The following is a 27,681-nucleotide window of genomic DNA, read 5'->3' on the forward strand; positions in this document are numbered from 1 at the left end:
CTCATCTCTCCTGAGACCACCCAGCATGCCCAGCTTGGGGGGCTCTTCCCAGCCCCTCACCCCTCACCAAGGGATGGTTTCCTGATGCCTCCAGAGCTCCCCCCAGCTTCACATGATGCTCCCCTGGCACTGGCTTCTTCCGCCCCAGGAGGTGGACGGGAATGGAGGGGAGGAGGGAAGTAGGGAGGAAGGAGGAGAGGTCGGAGCAGGCTGGGCAGCCAGGGCAGTGATGGCTGGAGGCTGAGGCAGGAAGGAAGGAGGACAGGATTGGCCAGTCTGTCCTGCAGCCCTGGAGGGAGGGGTCAGTAATGTGTGGTCATGCTTCCATATCCTTCTAGAACTGACTTCACTCACTGGTAAATGCCGGGACAGGCAAGTCCAGGGAGGATTCAGGGATTGTTTCAATCTTGGCGGTTTCTACCCCCACCAACCATTCTGCCCAAGGCCTTTTTCTGCTGGGGAAACTGAGGCCCACTGTAAGGAAGTGACTCTTCCGAGAACGTATAGCAAGATAATTGTGAATGCTGAGCTTCCTCATGCTCCATGTTCTAGAGGTTAGAGGGGCTTGGGATTCCCCCTTTGGAACCATAAGGAAGAAAGCCCCTCACCGTGGCACCCACCGCCTCGTTGGGAGAGAAGCTGTAAAGGCAGGAACATAGCCTCAGCTCAGATTCTTGAGGGTAATAGAAGCTCTTTCCAGTGACAGGGGGAACCCAGCCTCGGACAGGCACACTGCCCCCCCCACTCCTGATGCTGAGGTGGTCAGGCAGGGGTGCGGTGGGCAGAGGTACTTCTGACTGACTCCTTTCCCCACGGGAACCCCATTTTTGCCCCTAGGCTCTGTATATAGTTAAGGCCTCAGTCACCCTACATTCATTACTCCACTCGATAAATATTTATTGAGTGACTACTATGTGCCAGGCAATGTACCAGGTGTTGGAGATAATCTCCTCCCTCTCTCCTTTCCCTCCTCCCATCCTTCCCTCTCATTCACTCATTCGTTCATTCATTCATTCGTTCATTCGGTAACTAGTTACAGTACTAAGGCAGTAGAGCCTATGGGTAAGAGTGCTGTTTGGAGCTAGGCTGGCAGGATATGAACCCTGACTCAGCCACTTACTAGCTGTGTGAGCTTGGCGAGTCACGCAAGCCCGACTTCCCTATCTGTAAAGTGGGATAATAATAGCACCTTCTTTATAGGGTTGTGATGAGGATCGAATGACTTACTGCACACTAAGTGTCTGGAACAGCACCTGACATAGTAAACACTTCATAAACATCAGCTATTATCATTGTTACTGTTATTATGTGCCTGGCACTGTGCCAGGTGTTGAGGAAATTGCTCCAAAATGTTCCTCTGGCAGGGATCCCTGCACGCCAGCCCTCATTTCAGCTTCCCACCTTCTCCTCCCGGCCCCACCCCTAAGACCTGGGCCTTGCAGTGGCTCCCCTTGTCCTATCACCTCTCGAGCCAGGAGGAGAGAGTCCAGGCAGCTGAAGCCTGTCACGATTTTGTCTTCCAGCCCTTACTTCCCTCTGCCCTGCCACACACGCCCTAGCCTCAGCCTATCCAGGCCATCGTGTTTCTCCAGATTCACCCCCAAATGGTCCTGCCTTCTTGCCTGCACTGGGCCTTGATGGACGGAGTACCTTCCGTCCATCAGAATGCCAAGCACTTCCTGTCAAGGTCCTTCAAATCCAGCTGAAGCGTCATCATCCCCAGGAAGCCCTCCTTCCTTCCCCTCAGCCAAGAATCATGAGACCTGCCTTTGAATCTGCATTTCCCTTTGTTTGCAACTGTTTTTTTTTATTCTGTGAGCGATGGGGAGCCATGAGGGGTCCTTGAGCAAGCAAGCAACATATTCAAAGCCGCACTTTAGACGAATGGAGTAGACCGGGTAGAGGGTGGAGATGGGAAGAGACTGCAAGTGGGGAGGCCGGGTACGGAGGCTTCTGGGGCAAAAGGGCCTTCAGAGGAATGAGGGTCTAGTCTTTCTGGGCGGCTTCTCCCCTCTCTGTCTACTTCCGTCTCCCCACAGGAGAATCAGATCCTGTGACTTTCCCCACCTCACTAAGTCAGTGGGGGGTCAAAACTGGGACCCCATGCCCTGTCCCCTTGCAATGCACCTACTTAAGCCTGATCTTCACCACCCCTCACTCCGTCTCCCTTCCCCTGGGGCAGGTTGTGGGCCCTGCGGATGGGAGTCAGGGAGGCCGGACTGGGCTGTACGCTTACCCGGCTCGACATTCATCCCCAGAGCCCAGCAGCTGAGCCGCACACTCTGCTCCCTCATTCCTTGTGGACGGAAGGAATGAGCCTGTGTTTTTCAATGAATCCCTACGTCAACCCTTTGAAGTAGGCCCCATTTTAACCCATTCAGCTGGGGAACCCGAAGTTCAGGAATATGAAGAAACTTGCCCAGGGTCAGTCAGCCACTGAATGGCAGAGTCAGAATTTGAACCCAGATCAGATTCCAAAACCAGTGTCCTTCCACCATCACGTAGAGAACAGCAGAAGGAACATGAGGCTCCCAAGGCCATGATCCCTGGGCCCACCCTCGGGAGATCTGGGCAGGCCCCCAGACTCATGCACAAGGACTATAGAGCATCAGACCCTCAGCTCAGCTCAGCTCGGTACCTGGAGGTCAGGGGAGGGAGGAGGGAAAGCTGACCCCTCAGGGTGGAACAGGGTAGCTGGAGGCAGGTGCCTGGGGGCCTGGGTCCTAATGCCAGGCTTGCATCTGCCTTGCTGGACAACCTGGGAGAGACCTCCCAGGCTCTGGGCTCAGAGTTGTCCTCTCTGAGAAGAGGACAACAGGGTTGTGCCTTCTGTGTCAGCCCTGCCTGCCAAGGCTCTGTGCCCTTGGAGCCTGCAGTCAGATGAGGGATGTGGAGCCAGAATTAGAGGACCCCCCCCCCCGCTCCTGTTTCTGCTGAGGTTGGAGCAGGCTCTCTCCTGCTCATGTTGGAGATGTGACCCCACAGGCAGGCCCCCTGTGGGGTTCCTGGAGTTAGTCTGCAACCACTGAGAGCAGAGGGTAAGAGCACAGAGCCCAGCAACTGGACTCACGTCCTGCTCCACCGCTCAGCACTGCTGTGCCTCTGGATTTGGAATTTCTCTCTCCTTGCCTCAGTTTCCTCATCTGTAGGCAGCACACACACACCTGCCCCCAGGAGCACTGGGTAAAGGGCTTGGGCGCACACTAGCGGATGCTCAGTAAGGGGCAGCTGCCATTCCCGTTGTGGGTCCTGAGCACCCTGCCCCTGCCCCGGGCTCCTGAGCTTAGTGGGTGTTCCAGGGCTCAGGCCGCAAGGGGCCTGCTCAGACCCCCCAGCTGGGTTGGGAGTCCTCCCTCCTCGGGGGGGGGGGAGACTTGCATTGGAGTGCTCCTGCCAACCCCTCCCTCCTGGCTTGGCAGCGTGAAGACAAAGCCGGCCAAAAATATTTGTGTGGGTGGTGGAAAGTTAACTCTTCCGCTTCTCTCTTCTTTCCTGGAAACCGTGGCCACCGTCAAATACAGCAAAACAGAAGCAGAGAGAGCGAGGCGAGGCCCCTGTGGGGCGTCAGAGGGAGCCCTGCCCCCCACGCCCACTGCTGCCTGTTGCCATCTGGCTCTGTGATGGTGTGGGTGGCAGTGGTGGTGGCGGGTGGTGGGGAGTGGGCCTCCAAGGGCTTAGAATCACGGCATCCTGCAACGCCAGGGTTGGATGGGCCCTGCGGCCTTGTCGGGCTCAACCCCCTCATTGTGCCTTTGGGCAAACGGACTCAGGGTCACACACGGCACCTGCCCAAGGTCGCACGGCCAGTTAGGTCTTGTGGGAATTCTACTGGCTCTTGATGAGATTCTCAGATTCTGTGACACTCTGGGGTGGAAATCCGGCAGCAGCTGGTGAGTGAGAAAAAGCACAGAGAGGAGAGAGGCGCTAGAGCCGTCCCTTCTGTGTCTCTGTATCCGTCCTCACGGTCAAGGTGGCAGAGCTGGGTTCAGATGCAGCCCTGCCGCTCACTAGCTGTGCGACTTAGCCACAAGTCCCTTTGCCTGTCTGAGCCTCAGTTTCCTCACTTCTGAAATGGGTAACACAGTACCTCTCTCGAAGCGTTGTCGTGACAATTTATTCTGACAACCTAAGTGCATAACCCAGTGTGGAACAGGTGTTCAGTATTGCGAGTGCCCATTCTTCTCTGGGCAGAAGGTTGGCTTCTTTCTGCTCATTTCCCTGCCACCGAGGCTGCTGTAACAGGTGCCTGCTATCTCTGTGATCCTGACGCTTGTTTGCCTTTCCCTGGTTGGCGCTGATTTGCCCCAGGGCCTGGTAACGCACTTATCTTTCCTCTTGCCTACCACACTCTCCTGGCACAGCTCCAACAGAAGCCGAGGCCTTGACCCAGCTTGCTGGGGTGGGGGATGGGAGGGCCTGACCCCACCTGGGGGGTGGAGGAGTGACCTCCAGGTTAAGTACCGCGGCAGGCGAGGTCAGTGTAAGCCCTGAGGTCACTAGTGTCCCCAGACTTTCATCACAGGATTCTCACTAGTCATGGCCAGCCTGTGTGTGTGTGTGTGTGTGTGTGTGTGTGTGTGTGTGTGTGTGTGTGTCTTGGGGGGTGGTTCTTCCCTCCCCATTTCCCAATAGGATGAGATTCAGAGAGTGCATCCTTGCCAGAGTTATGGAGCTAAGCGGTGGTGGAATCTGTTAGCCAAGATCTATAAATCCCAGGGTTTCCTCTCCATGTACATGGCCACTAGCCCTGTCTTAAGCTCTCTCTGCCATCCTGGGGCATCTTGTCCACCTCCTCCCTGGGCCTCCGCACATGATTTTCAAGCCTTGGTCTCCAGCCTGGAGCTCTCCCCTGCTCTCCAGGCCCCTACGTGGAGCTGACCACACTCCTGTCCCTTGGAAGCCCCCAGTCAAACTCATCTCCTCCTCTGGACACCTTCTCCTTCCCCTGAACTCCTGATCTCTATTAACAAAATCACCCTGTCACCAGAGTGACAAACCTGCCTGCAGCCTAGACTCCTCCCTCTTCCTCCACACCCACTCTCCATCTGCCTCCCAGCCCAGCCAGTTCTTCCGCCCAAGTTCCTCTCCCACGCATCCTCTCCCCGCATCCCGCATACCCTATGGGAAGCCTCGTCCCCTCTCTCTGAAATCATCATCATTGTTAACATTTATAAATAATCTTACCGTTATGATTACGGTTCTTGTTATCATTCACAGCTCCCCCCACCAGACTGTAAGTCTTCAGGAAGCCAGAGTACCATATCTTCTCTATCCCCATTGTATTCCCACTAGCTTGTATGGTGTCTGCCATGCAAGGAAAGCTCGAGACATTTTCGTGTAATAAAAGAATAGCCAACATGTATTAAATGACGTCTCAGAAACCATCCTGAGTCCTCTGCATGCATTTTCTCACATTGGAGATATTACCGTTCCTATTTTACACAGGGGGAAGCTGAGGTTCAGAGAGGCCATGTGACTTGCTGCCAGCTCCACAGGCGGCAGGGCTAGGGGTCTCGCTCAAAGCCTGGGCACAAAAGCTCACCGCTGCCCTGTCCCCCTTGGGTGGGGGGTGTCCTCAGGGTGTCCCTGGCCCCAGCCTCGCGTCCTCTGCTCCATTGTTCCTGTGATTCCTGTGGTGTATGTACCTTTGCTGGCGTGTGAGGGAATTCTTTCTAGGCGGTGCCCAGTTAAGTATTTTTTAAATAACTAGATATTTATTTAATGTGTATTAGGGGGGAAACGACTTAGCACAACATACTTGCGGTTTTCCTGCAATTATTGCTTAAGATAAGCCTGAAGTAATAGAAGTGAGTTATTTAAAGTTCATTTAGGGAAAAATATTAAGCAAATAAGGTGTCAGGTGGCATAAGGATATGGTGGAAATTTGGGATGTTGAATGACTGAAGCTTGGGACTTTCCCATGGGTGTGTGAGACCCGTACCCCAAATCCCAGCCAGTTCTCAGGGCCCCCTCAGGGTGGGCAGGTCTCAGAATCTCAGCCTAGAACACCCAGCAGACTGTCTCATGTGCTGTTTCTTTTCTCCCGGGCAGGTAGGTCATCTTGAAGGAGGGCCTCATAGACCAGACACAGGTTGAAAGAAGGGCCAGGGGGTCTACCACACACCCAGCCCAGGAGGGCCCCACGGTTGCACCTTGCCCCAGCTCTGGGACTTGGCTGAGGAAGACAAAACTGCAGAGAGCCAGAGAAGAGACCCCCAAGAGGAGCAAAGACCAGCGCTCACTCAGGTGGCGGCCTGGCCCCAGCTTCTCTGCATCACTAAGGAGAGGCAGCGCCATGCTGGGTCCCCACCTCCCACCTCCACCCCGTGGACTCAGCGAAGACAGGCCTACCCCCTGCAACTTCCGGATCCCTGATGGGAGCTACAGGTGTCTGGCCTTGGAGGCTGAGGAGAGCAGTGGCGAGGAGGGCCTGCAGGGAGAGGCCGGGCTCATGAACTTGGAGGAGGACAAGGTGGCCAGCAGGAGTGGGCACAACTTGGCCTGCAGAGCCACCCAAGGGGCACCAGAGCTGCCCAAGGCCCTGGGCATCCAGGCACCCAGCTGCTCCAGGGCAGCCCGAGGGGAGCCCCAGCATGATAGCAGGACCAGCCAGGACTGGGACATGGTGAAGTCTCAGCAGGTGATGTCCCCCAGCCCCCGCCCCAGCGCTGGGCCCACGGTTGCCCAGAAACCAGGTAAGCTCACACCCCTTTTCTCTTGGACTGCCGGAGTCCGCCGGGGCCCCCACAGGTCTCCTGACCATACTTTCCCATGGTACATAACGGCCCCCACAGTCCCACGGACACGCCCCAATTAACAGCTGTGAGGAGACGGCTGGCGGGGGTGGGGGGTGGGGTGGGGGGAGGGCTTGCTGGGAGTTCCGTGCAGTTCCAGCTGTGCCACGTCTATGCCAGCTCTTTTCTCTGCTGAAGAGGGCACGTGAGAAGTCCGCGAGAGAAAGCCCTGTGAGCATGCTTGGCTAAACAGAAGTCCACCTCTCACTCTTGTTTGCCCTTAATCATCCGTGGCAACAAATGGCCTTGGATTCCAGGCAATGACAGGGCAGGACTGCCTCACTGAACATACAGAGTGCCGGCTGCTCGAGGGTGCTGGGGACACAGCCCTGGGCAAAGCAGATGAGGTTCCTGCCCTCGGGTTTTCGAGGTACAGCCTGAAGCCTCTGATCCGGTCTGACCTCTTAATTTTACAGGTGGAAAAACTGAGGCCCCGAGTGGGGAAGAGACTGCTCCAGGGTTCTCGGCCTACTGGTGCCTGAGCTGGGCCACATTCCTCCCCCAGGCCCCAGTTTCCCATCTGTTAGAGACTGAGGGAGGCAGGATCTATGTCACCTGGGCTGCAGGGAGGACCCAACGACAGCTTATAGGGAAGAGCTCAGGGTGCACTGCCAGGGAGGGAGGGAGGGAGGAAGGAGGAAGGAAGGAAGGCGGAAGGAGGAAGGAAGGAAGGAAGGAAGGAAGGAAGGAAGGAAGGAAGGAAGAGAGGGAGGGAGGAGGGGAGGGGAGGGAAGGGAGGGGGGAATGACGGAAGGGAGGGAGGAAGGAAAGGAGGGAGGGAGATGGTTTCCCTGCAGGCTCCAGGGACAGCAGAGCAGGGCAGGACAGGGAAACCCACACTGAATCACCTTCATTGCCCGGGCCCATGGAAACGCTGAAGTGGGTCCAGATGGGGAGGACGTGAGCGCAGCCATGCTTGCTGAGGCAGGAGCCGCTGCCAGCAGATGCTGGGGGCACAGGGTACATGGGGGACACAGGCCTGGGAGGGCTAATGCGTCAGGAAACTGGAGGAACACCTTGTTTCTCTGCAGGCATGGCTGCCGCCCTGGCTGACATCCCGTCGGCCGTCCCACCCACTCTCCTTTCTGAAATAATTCTCGCCAGACTCTGACCACCCCCCATGGCCAGCATTGCCCCCCCCCCAAAGCACACACACTGCCCCACTCCCCCACACTTTCACACAGCGGGGAGCTGGGCAGGATCCAGCAGATGCCTTCAGTGCATCAAGCGCAAGGAGAAGGAGGACCCCAGGAGGGCCCAGCAGCCTTGAACTTGGAGATGGGCCCTCATACCAGAGTCAGCCCAAACTCAGGTCCCCAGGAGGCTTCAAGCCCCGGGACCTGCTCCCTTCCCACTCACAGACCCTGGCTGAGGGTCAGGAGCCACGGTGCTGGTTCTGGACCTGATACCAACTGGCCGCACCCCAGCTAATGGCTTTCCCTTGCTGAGTTTCAGTTTCCTCATTCGTGGGAAAAAAAAATTAAATAGGAGCCCCCTCTGCCTCACAGAGATATTGTGAGGCTGCAATGATCATAAATTAGGGTAGTGTTTTGGAAATTTTAGAGGGATCATGTGATGGACATTAATAATAATTAAAACGATCATCACCGACTCAGCAGTATGAAAGCTATTATTTGTTAAGTAAGCCCTTATGTGCCAAGCCCACTGGGCTAAGAGCTTTACGTGTATCATTTCACTTAACCTCATAGCAATCGCCATGAGGGACATACTATGATTATCTCTGTTACACGGATGAGAAGATTGAGGCTCAAAGAACATAAATGACTTGTCTAAGACTCCTGACTAGTTAGCTGCTACGCCATGATTCAACCCGGGTTTTCTGAATATGGGGCTGTGTTCTTAGCCACCACCGTATTCTGGAGTTACAAGGGGACAGTGCTGTCTGTGACCTCCTGGAGTGGAAGAGACCATGAGTGAAGGGAGGAGAGGGGCCACCTCGAATGAATCCTGTTGGCTCCTTACACAGAGCTAGGTCATTTTGTAGTATCCCATCCTCGCCGATCTCACTATATAGCCTTTCAAGGCAGGTATTAATCTCCCCATTTTACAGGTGACACAACTGAGGTTCAGAGACCTAGGTCCCTTGCCCAAAGTCACATAGTCAATGTGGGAGCTGAGACTACGACCATGTTCTTCTTCCTCGCAGTCTGGCTCCTTTCTTCCTTTAATGTCCAGCCAGATAGCCTCCAGTTCTGTCCTGAACATTTCTAGGGACGAAGGGGGCAGGAGTGGCCTCAGGACGATGTTTCAGGGAGGTCTTCTCGGAGGCGGAAGCGGGAAGGAAGCTGGGTCTTGCAGGAGGGGAGAAATCCGGGTGGTCTTGGGTCAGAGCCCACTCTGGCCTTTCTGCTCCCCCGGGAAAGGGAGCGGCCAGAGTGCCTTCTCTCTGCCTGGAGACCCGGAGGGAAGAGGCCTGTGGAGCTGCCAGGTTATTAGCGGATTAGGGCTTCCTTTCAATGCTTCCTCCCAGGACCGCCAAAGGATTATAAGCACCTTCAGACAATTACACCCATCCTTCCGCAATTACACCTGCCTCTCACGAGTGCCCCCCAGCAATTTTAAGGATGGGTCATGGCATCTTCTGCCTTGGGCACCCACCACCTGGGATGGGTGGGTACTGGTGCCCTTTCTCTAAAGCCTGAGTACCAGCTGAGCAGGGCAGAGCGGGGTCCTCGGCAGGCTGGAGGGGCAACGGGTGCAGAGAGATGAGGTGGGCAGCAGTCTGTGGCTCAAGTTTCCTGCCATCAGCAGAGAATATATGTGGGCAGGGAAGTGTCGGGTAGGGCTCATGATCGGAACTCCACCAGCAGTAGCCGGTCCACAGCTCCCCGAGAGAGCCAGGAACTGCTGCTGCAGTCCTCGCCACAAAGTCTCAGCTGCTCATAACCGGCAGGGCTGGCTGAGATTATTGTGGAGATAATCTTGAGGAGACTCTGAAGCCCGCAGATGGCAAGCAGCCTGTCCAAGGTCACACAGTACGTTGGTGCGAAGCTAGAGCTGGAACCCAGGGCTTTTGCCCCCCCCCGCCCCGCCCCGTTCAGCTGCCACATACTGTCCTAATTGCTTTGTACGGGCTACTTCATTTCGTCCTCCAAACAACCCTATGAAGTTCATACTTTTCTTATCTCTGCTTCACCGATGAGGAAACGAAGGCACAAGGAGTTTAAGGGACTCGGCGCCAGTCTCAGGCCTGTGGGTGGTGGAGCAGAGATTTGAACCCTAGGAGGTCTGGGCCCATGCTTTCAACCACCTTCTGTGCTGCCTTGTCTCCATGGAAACGAGGCAGCAGGCTGTGTTCTTCCACCCACCTAGGGCTGGAAAAAGGTTGTTCAAGCTCTGGAGGATGGTGGAGGATTCTGCCAAGCCATATTTCACCACCCCCCCAGCCTTGGATACACTTAGGGAGACCTGGGATCCGCCGCTGAGCCAGCCCCCCCTGCATCTGTGGCCTGGGGAGAGCTACCTTCCCTCCTCTCCAGGCCATTTGCTATTGGGAGTCCAGGGTATCTAAGGACTTGGAGGCCTTTCCAACTCTAATGGACATGGCTCTAAGCCTCTAAGGTGGGGGTGTGGGTGTGGATCTGGCTTGTCAGTTGCACCCTGCCCTTGGCCATGACTGTACTGTTGAGGCAGAGGAGCCCCTGGCCATGGTAAGAGCTGACAGGGGTCACTGGGTTGAGGCCAAGGCCCCTGCTCTTTAGGCCTGTGGGAGAGAGGGTAGACAGGGCAGGAGGCTGGGCCGGATGCCAGCCACACCCCCTCTCACTTCCACCCTCCACAGGGACCAGAAAGGAGGGCAAGGCACACGGGCTCACACGTACCTCATGCATGCACTCACACACATGCTCTCACCCCCCAAATGGGGCGTATATGGACACGGCAAATCCATACCCTGTTCTTGGGCAAATGTGCACATGTATATACTCACATCTGCACACGCGTGCACACGTGGGCCCGCCCTCAGACACCTACATATCCACGCGTGGGGCGTACCTAGTACACCCTCCCACACACACCGCCCTCACTCGGGCGTGCCTACCTTTCCCCTGTGGACACATGTATCAGATTTGCACACACAGCTACAGTCGCACCTGGAAACGTGCAAGCACACATATGCCCTTCCTTACATACAGGTTAAAAGCATGTTCTTTTCTCCATTTTCTTTTGCTCACATACCTACACTTTAAATCTCTCCTGTACGCACACCTTCTCTCCTACAGGCATATCCACTCTTGCACACCCGCTGTCACACACCTACATACAGACTGAACCACTTTCTGTCCTCCTTCCTCTTCCCCATCTCTTTCTCTCTCATACCCACCCACACAGTAATTCTAGCTTCTCTCCTCCCTCCCTCTCTCTCTCTCTCTCACCCACACAGTTTGTTTCCTGGTTTCCCACAAGCTGGGCTATAGCCACTTTTCTAGCACATGTACTCTTCAGCAGGCAGTCACTTACCTGGTGCCAATCCCCAGGACCCCTCCAGGTTTCCCACCTCCACTTGAGACAGCCCCAGCACAAGAGCCGCCGCAGGGCCAGAGGAATTCTCTGCAGACCCTGAGGCCCACCAGAGAGATGGGAGCAGCCAGGGAGGGTTTGCCCCTCTGTCATCTGACCTCTGCACGCTGAGCCCACCCACTGGGGACAGGGGATGCCCAAACCCAGGCCACCTGCAGCTCTGGGTGGGGTGGGCTCACATCAGCACACTTCTAACTTCCTCTAGCCACAATCTAAACACAGAACCTTGATATGAAACACAAATGAAAGTGGAACCACCCTGGGTGAGGGGTGGGGTACTTGGAACCCAGGGAAACTTTGGTGAAAACCCAGGCCAACGTTTTTCCAAGGGTAGTTTTGCTTCAAAATTGGTGGGAGTGTGATGGGTGCTTGCTCTCAGTACTGTTCCCAAGCCCACCGCCTCCTCACCGCTGGGAGGGTGTGCTGGAAGGTGGGCATCTGGACTAACAGCATCCCCACTTGACTCGTGCACACTGACCACGGCCAAGGGGCTCTGCTGAGCTCAATCTGAATGGCATTTAGTTCAATGAAAAGATGGGGAACTGAAACCCAGGAGCCACACAGCATCCCTGCCCTGGCTGCTGCTGACCCACCCGTTAGCCCGGGGAGGGCCCCAGGCCAGGGGGGGAGGTGGCAACCTTCCTCAGTCCCCATTTGCCTGAGTCCTACCAAGGTAGGACAGTTATTCTAGTCACCAGGGCTGAGAAGGGGGAGGGAAGATGGGCCTGAGGGGTACAGCATCTGGGTCTGAAAGGAAAGGGGCTGGGGAGGTGGGGACAGTTATGTTATGTCAGTTATGGGGACAGAATCACAAAGATTGAAAAGGTTGGAGGGATAGAGAAAAGATGGGGAGACGGGAAGAACTGGGTGAAATGAAAGCAGAGGGATTTAGGGACCGACCTCGAGATACAAAAAAGGGGGAGGAAACAGAGAGACACAACGAGGCAGCAGAGTGCGGCATAAGGGAGGAAAGCCGGAGAAAAGGGGGACCGCCGGGATCCCGGGGCCGAGCCCGCAGGGGAGGGAGTCGCCCCTCCGGGGGCTGGGCGGGGCGGCGGGCGGGGCGGCGCTAGGGCCCCGGGGAGCGGGCGGCAGGAGTGCGGCTCGCCCGCCCGCCCAGCCCTCCCGGCTCCCGGCTCCGGGTCCCAGAGCAGCCCGCTAGGAGGTGGTGGCGGCGGCGGCGACGCGGAGGGGACGCCCGGGGCGGAGCGGGGACCGCGGGGGTCTCGGGGCGGGGCGCACTGACGGACGCGGCCAGGTGCGCAGAGGCGGCGGCGCCCGTGAGCTCAGGGACCGCGAGCGGCGGCAGGAGGTGAGTGAGGGGCGCTGGCGGGGCAGGGGTGCTGGCGCCCGGCGAGCCTCACCCCTTCCCACCTGTGCGGTTCCCCGCGCCTCCCACCTGGAGGTGGCACATCCAGGCTCCAGTCCCCGCGCACAGGGTGACCTTGGCCGAGTCGCTGCTACACTGTGGACCTCAGTTTCCCCATCTGTACCGTGGCGGGGGGGGGGGGCTGCTGGAGAAATCTGGAATCTCTGGAGCAGCCCCGGAGCGGGAGGACGCCCCCGAAGCTACTTCCCGGGGCTGCGCGGGGGCTCCGGCCCTCAAGCCCCAACCCGCGAGCACCTCGGGGGCGGGGGCAGCAGGGTCTGACGGGTGGGACCCGCCGGAGGGGTCTGCGGACCCCAGCCGGCTCCGGGAAAAGCGGGCTGGGCGCGTGCCGGGTTGACCAACATGGGCGCCCGTGGGGTAGCAGAACGGCGTGTGCTGGCCTCGCGTCCCCCTTGCCGCGGGCGGGGCGGCGGCGCCGGGCTGTGGCGGGGAGGGCGAGGCATGCAGGACGCGGGACCTTCCGACCGCGGGGACCACCGTCCGAGGCCCCCTTGGGAAATCGAGGCTCTTCCTGAGCGCCTACGGACAGAGGAGGAACTGTCTTAAGGGCTGTACAGCAGATACTCACAACACCCCGACCACTACCCCGGTTGCCAAGGTGAGAGCCCATGGAGGTGGAGTGAGGGGAGGGTGGGGCTCCTTCGGAACCCCTACACTGCGGAATCAGGGGCTCCAGCCAGCCCCTGACAAGGCCTCTCTGAGGACTCTGGGGAAAGGTTCTCCTTTTCCCTCTTCCCCCACCCCAAGTTATGGGCTTACTCTGGATTGGGACAGGGACCCCCTGAGTCCCCTGTCTGGGTTGTCTACAAGGAACAAGAGTGAGCAGGGAAGCACCAGACACCCCATTCCCCGCCCTATCCTGAGTGACAAGCGGGACTGCAATAAACCAGCTTGCTGTGTGATCTGGAGGCAAGCCCTGTCCTCTCTGGCTCCCAATGAGAGGTGGGCAGAGTGACCCCTGAGGGGACAACTGCATTGGAGACAGCAGGGACCAGCTGGGTGAAGGGACAGTCCGAAGGTGCCCCACCCCTGTCATGTTGCAGGGTGTGGGATGAGATCAGATGCTGATCGGAGGGACTAGGGTATGCTGGGTAAGGGACTGGGAGTCTTGCTGGTGCCCACCAGTCTGTCACCATCCCCACGCCCGCCCCTGTCCTGTGTCAGGGGACAGAGCCACAAACAAACCTCCGTATTACCTCAGGCAGTGGGATGGGGCTCCTCGAGGGAGTTGAAAATGCCATTTGGTCCCCTGCTTGTGTCTCTATGTGAGACCTTGGTTTGGCTCTTCCTTCTCTCTGGTCCTCAGTTTTGCCATCTGTACAACAAGGGGAATGGACTAGAATCCCTCTAGTTTGATATTCAGAGAACTTCCGAAAGGCAAGTTTTTTGTTGACCTGCTGCCCCAGCTCCCACTTTTTTCAGGGTGGCCCCCACTTTGCAGGCCGTGGGCTAGCTCCCCCCATCTCCCAAACTAGCACCTAAATTAAGCCGTGGTTGGAATCAGCATTTATGGTTAAAATAAGACCTCTAACCCCTGCCCTCTCTTGTTGGCTGTTGCCCTTCCCCTAAGGTGAAAAAAAGGACACAACCCTGTGGCATTCAGGTGCCCGCTTCCTACTTGATCCCCAGTCTCTTTGGTCAGCATTTTATCTAATCTCCCCATTCTGCAGTTGGGGAGACTGAGGCTGGGGAGGGCATGAGATCTGCTCAGGGTAGTTTTGTGAGTAGAAGGCAGCAGAACCCCCTTTCCTTAGGACAGAGCAGCTCCTTCATAAGGGGGAGGGGGCAAGTGGCCGAGGAGCATCTGGAAGAATGGGAGAAGCACAGGAGGAACCTTTTCAATGTGTCCTTTTCCCCCTGGTCGTGCCCTATCTCCGTAGTTGACACCTGTCACCCTGAGCCTAGGAGGTGGACAGGGCAAGGGTCAGTACACTCCCTCCACCTGCCAGCACTGCCATCCCATGGGCTCTACACACCTGCAGGTCTAGGGGCCTGGCCTGGGAGGCACCTTTTCCTTCAGGGCAGCTCCCAGGCTTCCAGACATGAGCTCATCAGAGCTGCTGATGCCAGGAAGGGAGGGACCGAGGGGGGAAGCAGGCAGGGCTGCCCGGCTTGGGGCGCTGCAGGCCCCCGGGGAAGTGGAAGGGCGCCTCCATTGTGGAGGGTTTGTAGGCTCTGGCCCCCACTGTTGTGTGGAGGCAGGACAAGCTGGGCCAGCAGAGGGTCAACGGGGGTGGGGGTGGGGATGGCCAAGTGCCCAGGGCTGCAGGGCAGGGACCTGGGTGTTAAGCCGTTCTCTGCTGCTTGCTTGCTATGTGACCTTGGGTGAATCCCTTGCTCTTTATGGACCTCAGTGTCCCTGGCTAGCTACAGGATGAGGTGGGTCCTTAGGCACCAGGGTTGCAAGAGTGAACAAGACAGATGGGTCCCTGTCCTCGAGGAGCTTGCATTTTGATTGGAGAGATAGACAAGAAAAAGGATGGCAAAGAAATAAACAAGATATTTTCAGATAGATAAAAAATATATATATAAGCCATGCTGCTAAGACGGAGAACAATTGGAAGGGGCTACTTTGTGTTGGTGGTGAGGGAAGTCCCCTCTCACTCCAGTGGAGTGGACACCTGAATATTATTTGAAGGAGCGGTCATGGCTGGCTTCATGGAGGAGGCATGTCCAGGACCTGGGTCTAGAAGAATGGGAGGGATTTGGTTGGGAAGAAGGGTGTTTCAAAGAACAATAAATGATTTAAACTAGGAGCTGGGGTGGGGGTACAGGTGGGGGTAGCCACTGGCTGTGGATTATGAAAATGCCTTTATCCCCCGTGGCTTCAGTCTGCAGAACCAAAGGAGCCCCAGGCCTGTGATCGGTCAGAGTGGCTGGGCGCTGCTGCGTTAGGCCTGTGTGCGTGTGAGCTCATAGTCCTTTGTGAACTGTCCCCGGACACTGGGGCTCAATGGCTACCCAGTGTGGCCAGAGGAGGAATCAATGTGGGGACAGCCTCCAGGCCCTGTCATTCCAGAGGCTTACAAAAGCCCTCTCTCTCCAGAATGAAATCTTTACCAACTGGCCACCGCCTGAAATCCCACCATCCTAGCTTCATCTTTTCCACTCGGTGAAGCAGCATAGTATAGGACTGTGGCAACCCTCTCCTCCACCCTCTCCTCCCCTGCCCAGCCTCCCAGAGCCGTTGCAGGTGAAGCAAAGTTCAGGCTACTCCTGTGTGACCCGCCTCCTGCTAACCCGCAGATTCTGGGGCTGGACCCCTGGGTTCTCCTCCTGGCTAGCTGGGAGATCTGAGGTGTCTTATATAACCTCTCTGGGCTTGCGTTTTCATCTATAAATAGAAACAATAATAAACCCTATCTTTACTGTTGTTTTGAAATGAAATGATGATAAATGCTAAAAAAGATACTATCGGTTCTTAAATAGTATTGTCATGTTTTGACTCTGCTAAAACAGCAAGCCTTTGAAGAGATGGACCCCAGCTCAAAACTCACATCTCAGTATAAGCTGCTTTTTGATGTTTGGCCAGGAACAAGTTTTGATGGCGGGAGGATGGGCACAGCACAGTGGAAAAGGGCCTGGACCGCACTTCTGGAACAAATACTTGAACCTCCAGTCTTAGCTAACTGGCTGGTGGTCTTGGACAAATCATTTGTTTCCCCTGGGGCTCAGGCTTCGGTTCTGAGCTGTGATGAAATGGGGTAGGAAGGACGTGAGGGGATCGTGGGAGTTAAAGAGCTCAGGGGACACCAAAAACATGGGGCCAGCAGAGGGGCTAGGAAGGGGCAGGCTGAATGAGCCCCACAGACAGGAGAGGAGGCTGACCTGAGACTCACACATCTAATCTTCTGGAATAAAATCTCTTGGAGACTAAAAATGTTCGATAGATAAAAACCAAAGTTCTTGGGGAAAAAGTTAATATTTATTGTTACTTACTCTGTGCCAAGGGTATCTTAAGTTCTTTACATGTCAATAAGTCCATGAAGTAAGTGCTATTATTGTCAACACTTTACAGATGGGAAACTGAGGCACAGAGAGGTTAAGTGAGCTTCCCAAGGTCATACAGCTGGTAAGTGGCCAGATTCAAACCCAGGCAGTTTGGCTCCAGAGCCTGTGAGCTTAACTTCTACACAATCTCTTCTACTTTAGATGGAGTGCCAGAGGCTCAGAGAGGTCAGGCCACCTGCTTAAGAACACACAGCATTCCTTTTGATCCCCCTCATCTCTGTCCCTCAGGTCCTGGAAAGAGGAACCTGAGGTCTGGGGTCTGGGGTTTTGAGGTTGGCCCCTGAGCCAGCTCAGCTCTTTTCTCCCCACCCCCCTCCTCCCCTGGGAGTAGGTCAGGGAGGATCAAGTGTACCCTTGGAGGGCCATGGGCACAGAGGCTCTGCCAGGCCCTGGAGAGTGGGTGTGTCCTGGAGCTTGAGTGGATCCCAAGAGCTTGAGTTATAATGAACTCCTGTGGAGTCTGGCAGGCCTCCCCTCACCGTACGGATGGGGAAAACGGAGGTTGAAGGGTCCAGGGACCAGCCCAAGGTCACACAGGTAGGAGGGGCTCTTCCTCGCCAGCCCGCCTGTCCTGCCTTTAGGGATGCTTAGTATTTGTGGGCTCCATGGAGCGATGGCACTTGGGGACCCTCCCCCTGGTCCCCAAGGTGGCCCTGGTCTCAGCCAGGACATGATTCCTGATACGGGGCCCTTTGGGAGGGTACATGGAGTTGGGGGGAGGGTGCTGATTAAAAAATAGACTGTCACGCGCACGGGGAACAAGCATGCCACCACCCAGCAGGCGCCAGTTGGCTCCCCCAGGCCCAGCTGCCAGGCCCCGCTCAGGCCTCCCGCTGGGGGCTCCGCCCACCCCACCCTGGCACTGGGCCTGCGGCTGAATGCTCTCCCTCCTCCACCCCTGCCCAGCCTCCAGGCAGATGGCGCTCTCACTGAGCCTGGGTGGGCCTGAAGCTCAGCCGTAGGCTTTAAGCTCTGCCAGTGGGATCTGGCGTCAGCACAAGACACTGGCTGTGTGGCCTTGAGGGAGGCTCTTTCCCTCTCTGGGCCTCAAACACACCAGAGTAATGCTACCAGTGAAGGCTCTTGACAGCTTCCAAAGTCTTTGCCAGATTCCATCGCTCATTTCAACCCAACAGGCAGCACTAGAGACCCACCACCTCCGAGAGCCATGTGCCCTGCGAAGCCCACTCAGCTGGAGAGTAGCAGAGCAGAGGACTGGACCAGGGAATCTTGCAAACCCCAGTCCCGTACAACTTCTTCAGGGTGAGCAGGGCCAGAAACCACAGAGGTGGGGAGACTTTGCAATAGTGATGTGAGTCGTGCTTTTATCCATTTATTCCTGCACTCAGCCGACAAAGGTTTACTGAGCCCCAGCCATGGCCTTGCACAGAGGCAGGGACAGAGCAGAGGAATGACAGCCAAGATCCCTGCCCTTCAGGGCTGCTTACTGTCGTCAGTCAGGGCAGACTGACGCTTAGAAAAATATGATGGAATTACAGATCTAATGAGAGTGTGGAGGAGAGGCAGAGGAATGCGACCTCCGAGGGCAGGCAGCCCTCCCTGAGATCCAGAAACAGACCTGAAGGGTGAGAAGTGTGGTCAGAAAGGGGACAACCCAGGGGGTAAGGAAGAAAGCATCTAGGCTTTCTGAGCAGCAGCTGATGCCAAGGCCCTGGGGTGAGGAGGTGCTTGGGCCCTGTCTGAGTACTTGAAGGAGGGCCAGCATGGCTGGAGGGTAGGGCGGTGAGGCACCATGGCGGGGGGGGCGGCTGCAGCGGGGGCACAGGGGCAGCGGCGAGGGTCATGCAGGGCCTGGAGCCTGGGAAGGGGTTTGTGGCCCATCCTGGGAAGGAGGGGTGGCTCTCAGGGCTGGTCTGGGAGGCTGGTCTTGCCTTCTCTCGTCTTTCCCTTGGATTTGCACCCTGATAGAGCTGCCACGGGGTCCTTGCACACTCCTCCAGCCTCCTTACCCAATGTCTGGGTCTTGTTTGCAGCTTAATGCCCACCTGATTCACCCTGCCTTCCAGGAGGTTCTGGTGGTCCATCAGGCCCGAAATGCAGGCTGGTGAGGCCATGTTCTTAGCCACTCACTCGGCTGAGTGCCTCTGTTCCAGATAATTCTTACTTCCTTTTATTCCTGTGAGAGCCTGTGGACGCAAGGAGGTTTGGCCGATGGCTAAATAAAGGCCTGCCCCTGGACTGCCTGCCCCTGCCTGTCATTGCCGCCTGTCCCCTGCCCCACTCCAAGCACCGCCATTCGACTCCAGAGCCCCTCAGGGCCAAACCCTAGGAGGAGTTGGGGGGCCTGTGTTCTGAGTCCAGCTCCGCTGTACGCTCTTGGGCACATCCCTTCTCCTCTCTGGGCCTCAGCCTCTCCGTCTGTAGTGCAGGGAAGTACCCCAGTTTTCTGTGCTCAGTGTGCGGCCCGCGGACGCTCTATCGGCATCACCGGGAATTACAATCACATTATGTGTGAGAGTTTGAGAGGCCCTGCTCTCGGTCAGTCACTTAAACTTAAACATTTTTCAAAATTAAAAGCCATTGAATTTTCCTCTCTCTCTGAAGTTTTACATATGAAGCACATAAGGGGGAACCACCCACTGTATATTTATTCATCGCAGGAATAGGGAGGGGAAGGAGTGTGGAGGGGTGGTTGAGGCCTGGCCGTATTAGGGCATCAGAAGGGAGGAGGAAAAGATAACAGGAAGAAGGTGGGGGGGGTGCCCCACCTTCTCAGGCTTCTTCCTTTTCCCTGGAGAGCTCCTGACCAGGTGCCTCGAAGAGCCTTTTCAGCCCTGACATCCAGGGTCCTTTGTGTCCCGGCTTTAGAAAGATGGGCTGGGAGGGAGGGCACTTGCCCATCAACAGCCTAGCAGCCTCGTTCCCTGCTTGTCCCCATCTTGGTGTCCTGTTCTCTTCCCTGTGGAATTCCTGAAAGGGTAGCCGCTGCTATTCTTAGCGTGACAGGATAGTGAGGAGAGAACATGCTAGTACATTATTTATGCCTCTGAGTCAACAGGATCACATCCAGAGCTCCAAGGACACCACCATCCCCGGATGGCCATCATTGTCACTGCCTTGGCAGATGGGGGGAGGCACTTCCCATGACCCATAATGCGCCCCTCTTGGCCCTGACCATTCCTGCTCAGAGCCTCCAGCCCCCTGGCCGGGAAGTGGGTCATGAAATAGAACGGTAAGCTAGGACTAGGGCAGAGTTGCTCTGGAGACATCATTCATTTCTGTGCTCATTCAGCACGTATTTATTGAGCACATACTACTCGTGGGAGGGGTGGGTACTCTGGTGAATGAGACAGAATCCCTGCCTTCCAGAAGCTCCCGCTTGAGCCTGTGAGTTCATGGTGCTGTGTCCTCGCAAAAGCATCTGTGCCCAGGCCTGATGAGGGGTGCTTTGCACCTCCAAGACCTAGTCCTCACAATCGCCCTGCAGGGTAGGGATTAGGAGACCCCTCTACGAAGGGGGATGCTGGGCATGGCATTTATAAGATGTTCTCAAGGTAGTGATGTGCTCAGCTGGCGTTTGGACTCAGGTTGATGGGAACAGAAGGACCGCTTCGGATCAAATGGTAGCACGTAACGTTAGGAATTTGGGGAGCCCCCGCGTGCCCAGTGAGAGGGACATTATGGCTAGAAGGAACTTAACTGTGTGCGGTTGTCCTGATCTCAGTGAACCCTGAGTTACTGGAGAAGCCATGCGTGTCCAGAGTTTTTGTAAGCCTGCAGGGGAAGGACAGGTACACCGTGGGCCAGAAGTCAGAACCATTTGGGATGAGGTGATAAGGCCACAGGGTGGCAGCTCTCATGAAGCGGAGCTGGGGTCCCTGGCTGGCTCTGGCCGCTGAAGACTTGCGTTCCAGGAGATCCCAGGCAGACCCCTTGGTCTCTCTCTGCTTCAGTTGTCTAGTCTGTAATATAGCGTAGCAACCCCTGCTCTGCTTCCGTCTCTGATGGATGCGAAGGTGCTGGTAAAACTGTAAAAGTGTGCATGGCCAAGGGATGGCCTGTTACGTAAATAAATATATTTTAAGTGTATTTTTTGTTAACACTGTGTGGTCTTACTATGTACCAAACTATGTTCCAGCTTTTTCCCATACGATAACTCACTTACAAACACATTAATAAAATCATGCACTCCAAAGCCCAAGGGGTCCCCAACTTGGCAATGCTCCAGAACCCCTCAGGGGGACTGTTAAGGTGGATAATCTGTGGTCTGGGGCTGGAGTGGAGCCCAGGAATGTGCATGTGGGACACACTTCCTGAGAGACCCTAGAGCACCTGCAGGTTTCTGCTCTGGCCAGAGAGGGGATGGGATTTGCTCCAGGCCTCACGAGGAGCTGGGGACCAGACTGAAACTAAAAGCCAGACCTCCTGCTCCCTGTCGGGCCCTTTGCTCCTCCTGTCAGCTGCTCCGCACCGCCCCCTCACCCCCCAGCAACCTGAAGGGATGAAGCCAGGGACGAGGATTGTGACATGCAGTGGCGTGGGGGGCAGCTGGTAACATTTACAGTGCCGCACGAGGCATTTTACGTGGCTTTTCCATTTAATGGCAGTATGGGTGGAAAAGGGGCATTCTTCACAAGGACAAAACCCACCGGCACATTTGAGTATCACGTGGTAGATTTTTACATAACCTTGGAAAGAGGAACCCATGACCGAGGGGCAGCGAGGCTGGAGAGGGGAACTTGAAGTCAGGCCCGCAGCGCCCTTAGCCCTCAACGCTCTGCAGTCGCATGTGCCCTCCAGGCCAGAGCTGTCTGGGGGCTCAGTTCCCTGCAGACAGGGGGGGCTGGCGGGAGAGAGCCGCGCTGCCCTCCCACCAGCTGTGCGCCTGCTGCCTGTGCGTCTGGGCCCGACGGCCACCGAGGACCTATGTGTGTCCTTGCCTACGTGCGGGTGCCAGTGCACACACATTCGCGCGAAGGTTCTGCACCCTCCGTGGGTGTGCAGGCAAGCCGCGTGCACTGCAGGTGTGAAGCAGGCAGCGCCTCCGTGCGCTGGTGTGCGGAGGTCCCGCTGCAGGCCAGGCTCTCGCCAGCATCCAGAAGCTACTGAGAGCGCCTGCATGTTGCTGGGTGTGTGTGCATGTGCATGTGTGTGTGTGTGTGTGTGCTCACGCAAATGACCACAATGCAGGGGGATCCCTGAAGGGCAGCGGGAGAAGGGCCATTAGAGAACTTGGTGTCTTCATCGTGCCCTCCCCCCGCACCTTACATCACCATCCTCAGACCTGCCAGGTGCGAGCCTGCCTCAGGACCTTAACACCAGCTGTCCCCGCCGCCTGGCCTCTCTTCTCCTGGACATGCACGGGCCTCACTCCCTCGCCCGCTTCACTTCTTGACTCAGGTGTGACTTCTCAGGGACTTTGATTACCGTATTTACCTTTGCAGACCCCCCCCCCTCATGCAGTCAGTATGTGTCTCATCCCTGCTTTATCTCTTTCTCTAACATTTACCTTCTGACTTACTGGTGTGGTTACTCATATACTTATTATCTTGCTCGCCTACTAGAAGGCAAGCCGGGGTCTGTGTTATTCTTCATGGCTGCGAACAGTGCCTGGCCCTTAGCTGGGGTGCAGAAAATATCGGGTGAATGAATGAGTCCATGCTCCACCCACACTTCCTTCTTTCCTTGGAAGTGTCTCACTCTCATTACTGAAATACCTGCTTTTCCCGAAGCCGTACTATGTCCTTCACAGGCTTGACGTGCTCGTTATGCCCCTTTGCCACTACACATGTGACACCTACCTAACCATGACGATTGCAGGTCTCGGGGTCCCCTCAGATCCTTCGGCTTCCACTAGAGGTGTGGGGGCACCATACTCTAGGAATCGCTGTTCCAGTCCAATCCCTTCTTTGAACACTTGGACAAACTGAAGCCCAAAGACGGTCAGGAACTAGTCCAATGCCTCACCCAAATTGTGACAGGACCTGGGGCCAGATCCCCTGGCCTGTAGTCCTCTGTTCTCTGGCAGTGTGAGGGGCAAGGGGCGGGTGGGGCTGGGTGGTCCAGCCTCTCCTCTGGCAGCACACTCCTCCTGCTGGGGGGGAGCCAGACAGGCCTGGTCACTGGGGAATGGCATGCGGGCATGGCAGGGTCGGCAGCCTCCAGCACGCCCCAGGCCACGGTGCCCTCCCGGCTGCAGGGCCGTGCACCAGGAGGTGGGAGCCAGCCTTGGCTGAACCTTCCCTCCTCGGACTCTTAGGCCTGGGGTCACTCTCTAGGGGCCTGGACACGCACATCTAGCAAGGGCCAGACCTGGGGTTCAAACCTGGTTTTCTTTGCTACAGCAGGTTGGCTAGAGATTGACCCTGGGGTGCCCTTGTGGAGAGGATGCTGGGAGAGGAGGGGTCTGAGAGTAGGGGAAGTTGGGCTGTGCCGGTGAGCAGAAGAGCGAGACCAGACCCAGAGAGGGCCAGGGAAGGGAGGAAGAGAGACAGACAGGCAGAGCCTGAGCCCCGCAGAGTTATGCAGAGGTGGGTTGGTGCAAATGGCTGAGTTAGGTCCCCCTCAGGCGTGTGCGGTACTTGATACCGTGGGAACCATTTCTGCGTCTCATTTATGCAGCAGTGACTCTGCAAAGCAGATATGATCATGCCTGTTTCACTGATGAGGAAGTCGAGACCCAGAGAGGTGGGGTGGTTTTCTAAAGGTAGCTGGCGAGTGGTACAGGACGCCTGGCTGAGCAGGGCATGGGAGGAGAGCAGTCCGCGCCCTTGGCCGGACTTGGACTTGGTCGAGGAAGGCTTTCTGGGAAGGGCCGGCGGGCTGAGCGGATGTGGGAGTGAGAGGCAGCCGTGGAGACCTCACACCACCAACTGGCCAGATAACCTTGGCAAATCCCCAAAACCTTTCTGAGCCTGTTTTCCCATCTGTCAAATGGGTATAACGGCACCCCCAGGCCCCAGCTTGCGAAGAGAAAATGAAACAGCATCATAACATCCTGATGATACTTAAACCGAATGCCTGGAACTTATGAAGTTCCCAGGAAGCTGCAGTCTGAGTGATAAAAGTGCAGTGTGTCCCGCCCTGACACGTTTGCCCTCCGCAGTCACCTGCCCTGGCCAAGGAAGGGATTCCCAGAGCCTTCTGTGGGCAGATGTGAGCATGCCTGAGACCTGAGAGTTGGCATGGCCCAGGGAGCCGCCAGGGGAGGCAGGCGAGCAAGCCTCCGCGACCGGCAGCCTCCAGGGTCAGACAGCCTCCAGGGCCCGGCAGCGGCAGCGGGTCCACCCCGGCTCCCCGCGCTGTTTACCCCGGGCAGGGACTCCGCCGAGCCCGCCGTCATTATCATTCCTGCTGCGTTCTTTCTCCCCGGCTATTTATTTTTCTGTGAGGAAGGAATGTGGGGAATTTACCACAGGGTGCTGGCCTTCACTTTCGCTGCCTGGCCTCTTCTCTAAGAGGGAAGCGGCCCAGACAGATGGCGGAGGAGGCGAAGGCGAAGGCGGAGCAGGGTCCGGGCCGAATCCAGGGCCTGCCGGTGGGGCGCTTATGTACCCACCCAGAGGGCCCGGGCAGGTAGCACGGTGCCGCTGGTCCCCGGGTGGGCGCTGTGTAAGGTCCACAGCTCCGGTGGAACTTTCCCTGGAATACCCCATTCACCGTCCAACTCCGGGCCAGCCCAACGGCAGTGTCCCTCTCCAAGGTGCCTTCCTCCGCAGCTGGGTGGTGGAGAGGAGTGGGGTGAGGATTGCCTTGAGCCTTCCCGCCCCTTTGGGGCTGGCCCTGGTGCTTGGAATGCCTCCACAGCTCTATCTTTCAAGATCTTGAGCATATGCTACCCCCTCCAGGAAGCCTTCCGGGATTCCTTCATCCTAATTAATCTCTCTTTTAGGCTTTTTATTGTCTCAGTGCTTCATGGAATATTCTACCTCTTAGGTCTAACACTGTGATTTGAGGTTTCATATCGCTCTTCACCCACAGACATGTTGCTGCCTCCCTCCTTCCTTCTCCCCACTTCTTCCAGGAAGCTCCTCTAGAGCTCTGATCTAGAATCTGGATGAATCTGAGAGCTAGAGGTATCTAGAAGTAGTCTCCCAGGACGAATGGTGGGGCAAACTGTGAAAGTGGATTTGCATGTGGGGGGGCTGGTCCTTCAGTCGTTAATTTCCTCCACACTTAGTGAACAGTGCGGCCTCTGCTGGGTGTAGGGGCATTTAGAGAGGATGGAGACCTGCTCTGGCCCCAGGTTGCTACAGGGCCCAGAGAAAGGGCTGCATCTTTGTGGAGGGCCCAGCGCGCCAGGCCCTGGGCTGGGAGCGGGAGACCCAGAGATGGACTCGGTCCACCCACGGCCCTGGCACAGGCAGTTCAGGGGAAGCCGTCTCTCCCCACGCTGGCTCACCACCTTTCAACTCCTGGAGGAAACATTCCGTCTGGAAGGGCAGGGTGTGGCGGTCCCTTCTGTACTCCCGAGGCTCCCAGGGCTGGGGTGATGGAGGCTGGTGCAACAGGAGAGGACTGGCTGGGCAGGCCTGGACCGGGAAGCGGGAGCCCGCATCTGAGCTTGGTGCTCTGTGAACCCATCCTTTCCAGTGCACCGGGGGCTGAGCCTGCCTCTGTCTGGGTCACCATGTTCAAGTCCCTGAAACTCTAATTGTAGGTTAGTGTTTAGGCCAGTAGAGCAGGCAGGAAAGAGGTGGTGGCTCCTGGTCCTTGGCAGAGAAGGCCCTGCAGCCAGGTCTAGCAGTGAACAGTGCTTGTGGCCTAAGGGGATAGCTGCCAGCTAGGGCCCACAGAGCCCTCTTCTTAGGTTCCCCCCAACCCACCCACCCTGCCTGCAGGATCACAACCCGCTTCCAGCTCAGAGATACCAGGAGTTGGGCCAGGCCTGCTTCCCCTCAGGCTCCTGAACTTTCTCAGTCTGTTGTTTCCTCTGACCCCCTTCTGCTCTGAGGCCCCCCGGGGCTCAAGGGGCCAAGCTTGAGCAGGTGTGGAGCCCTGATCTCAGGAGTCTGGATGGATTGATGAGGGCTTCCTGGAAGAAGTGGCAGTGGGCTGGGCCTGGAACAGTGGGTGGGGAAAATGAGCTCTTCAGAAGGAGGGGGCCCAGGCTTGGAATCCACTCCCAGCTCCAGTTCTGCTCTGCCTGCCCCTTGCTGGCTGTGAGACCTGAGGTGAGCTCTCTAATTCTGTGGGTCTCTTTTTCCTCAACACAGGCCACGGAGCCTCTCTTATGAGCTGCTGTGAGGTTTCAGTGAGAAAACACATGCCCACCCCTTCGCTCAGCAGCAGCTGGTGCTCCTCACATGTTGGCTATTGTCATCCCTATTGACTTCATTGTTATTCTTCAAGGTGTGGGGGGCAGGGGAGAATACAGAAGGGAAGCCTTTGAGGCCCCAGGGCTGGGGGGGGGGGGCTCCTGCAGTCTGGGGGGGGGGAATAGACCTAGATTATGATTGCTACAGAACGAGACCTTGGGGGGAGGCAGTGTGGCCCCTGGGATGGGCCCTGGACGGGGCACTGGGCCACCCTGTTTGAATTCCAACTGTGCCCCTGCCTAGCTGGGCCGCCTCGAGCAAGTCACTTCACCCCTCTGAGCCCGTGTCTCCTTAACACGGAGATGAGGGTACTGCTGACCACAGGGGTTGCAATTAATGAAGCAAGGACCTGGCATGCGGTGAGCATGCCCTGGAGGGTCGTTCTCACTCCTGTGAATAATACGCAGAGTGATGAGGGCATTATGAAGCGGAGCGGAGGGCGAGGCTTTTCGGAGGGAGTGGTGGCATTCGAGTTAGGTGGGATGGCTGGGGTATGGAGAAAGGGTGGGAGGCAGAGGCGGGTTCCAGGTAGAGGGGTCAGGTGCAGACCACACAGGGGAGGTGGCGGATGGGAAGCACGAGCCATTGGATTTTCCCTGGCCGCTGCTGAGGGCACAGAGAGCAGGTCAGCAAGCTCTCAGGCAGGCTCTGGCATCAGGGGCCCTGAATGCCAGGATGAGGACTTGCTGTTTGATCTTCCACATCCTGGGGAGGCAGGAGAGAGGAGTGAGCGCAGCCAGGCAGAGGACGATGAATCTGGCAGCATGGGGCGGGTAGATTGGCGGAGGAGAGACTGGGGGCGGAGAGGCCATTTAAAAAGCTGTTGCAAAATCGGTTTTCCTGATAAAGAGCTGGGCTGAGTCATCTGTGGAGGAGAGAAGTCACATCCAGCTCCTCCGTTGCCTTCGAAGTGGGATTTTCCTCTCTTTGTCAGCGGGGCAGTTGGCTGCCTTTCCCGGAGGCTTTGAGAACCGAGGCCGGCTCAGCATCCAGGGGGAAGCTGGGCTGCAGGGAGGACCCAGCTGGAGTGAGTAAGAGGAGCACTCGGCAGTGCCTTTGTGCTTTGGGGTGTGTGGCTTAGGGCATACGGCGTCCCTCTCTGATCTCAGTTCCCCTCTGGGCATCAAGAGAAGAGGCATGTGATGACTTCTGCCAGCCTGTTAGTGGCAAGCCTGGCGCTAGGTCTGGGGCTCCCCATTTCTGTTCTTATGCATCTCCCAGGTCCTGGCAGTCCTCCTCACCTTAGTACGAATTATTCTCCTCCCAAGAGGAGGCCTGGCGGCCTGCCGAGATTCAGTCAGGTTGCACTCGCTGGGACTTTGGCATGGATGGAGAACTCCCTAGGGAATAGAGGCTGTGTCATTTCCTCCTTGTGGCCGGGAGGATATGGGGCAGGGGCTGGCAAGGCAGCCAGGCCATTACTCAGGCCCAGTTCATCTTCCTGCCCCCCAGCCGAGCCAGAGGTTGTGCAGCGGCCAGCCATTGGTTCCTTCCTGACCCCAGCAGGGGGGCAGTTTACCCAGCCTGTTTACCTGTCCCACTGCCAAGGCTCCCAGGCGGCCACAATGGGCTGCCTCCAGCCAGTCTGTATTCTCACCTCTGGCTCCCTGGCCCGCTCCACCCTATGTGGGGCCTGGGTACTCCCATTGACGGCAGCCGTGTGAAGAAG

The 27,681-nt window shown here is 56.9% G+C and overlaps 1 protein-coding gene across 4 annotated transcripts in view; it reads left to right on the forward strand.

Moving 5' to 3' along the window:
- The first annotated feature begins 6,280 nt into the window (after positions 1-6,280).
- SYNPO (synaptopodin) overlaps positions 6,281-27,681 on the forward strand; it is a 34,476-nt gene continuing 13,075 nt past the window's right edge. Inside the window, exon 1 of one of the 4 annotated variants that reach the window (XM_057312264.1) lies at positions 6,281-6,695. In XM_057312264.1, coding sequence (XP_057168247.1) covers positions 6,296-6,695 — 400 coding nt within the window. In that variant the 5' untranslated portion in view covers positions 6,281-6,295. Of the gene's footprint in view, positions 6,696-12,511; positions 12,646-16,130; positions 17,272-26,856; positions 27,040-27,681 lie in introns of those variants that run through there. The other 3 variants (XM_048224398.2, XM_048224400.2, XM_026510777.4) reach the window with 3 other exon arrangements.

This window comes from Ursus arctos, unplaced genomic scaffold (assembly GCF_023065955.2).
Source record: "Ursus arctos isolate Adak ecotype North America unplaced genomic scaffold, UrsArc2.0 scaffold_15, whole genome shotgun sequence".
Taxonomy (NCBI): Eukaryota; Metazoa; Chordata; class Mammalia; order Carnivora; family Ursidae; genus Ursus; species Ursus arctos.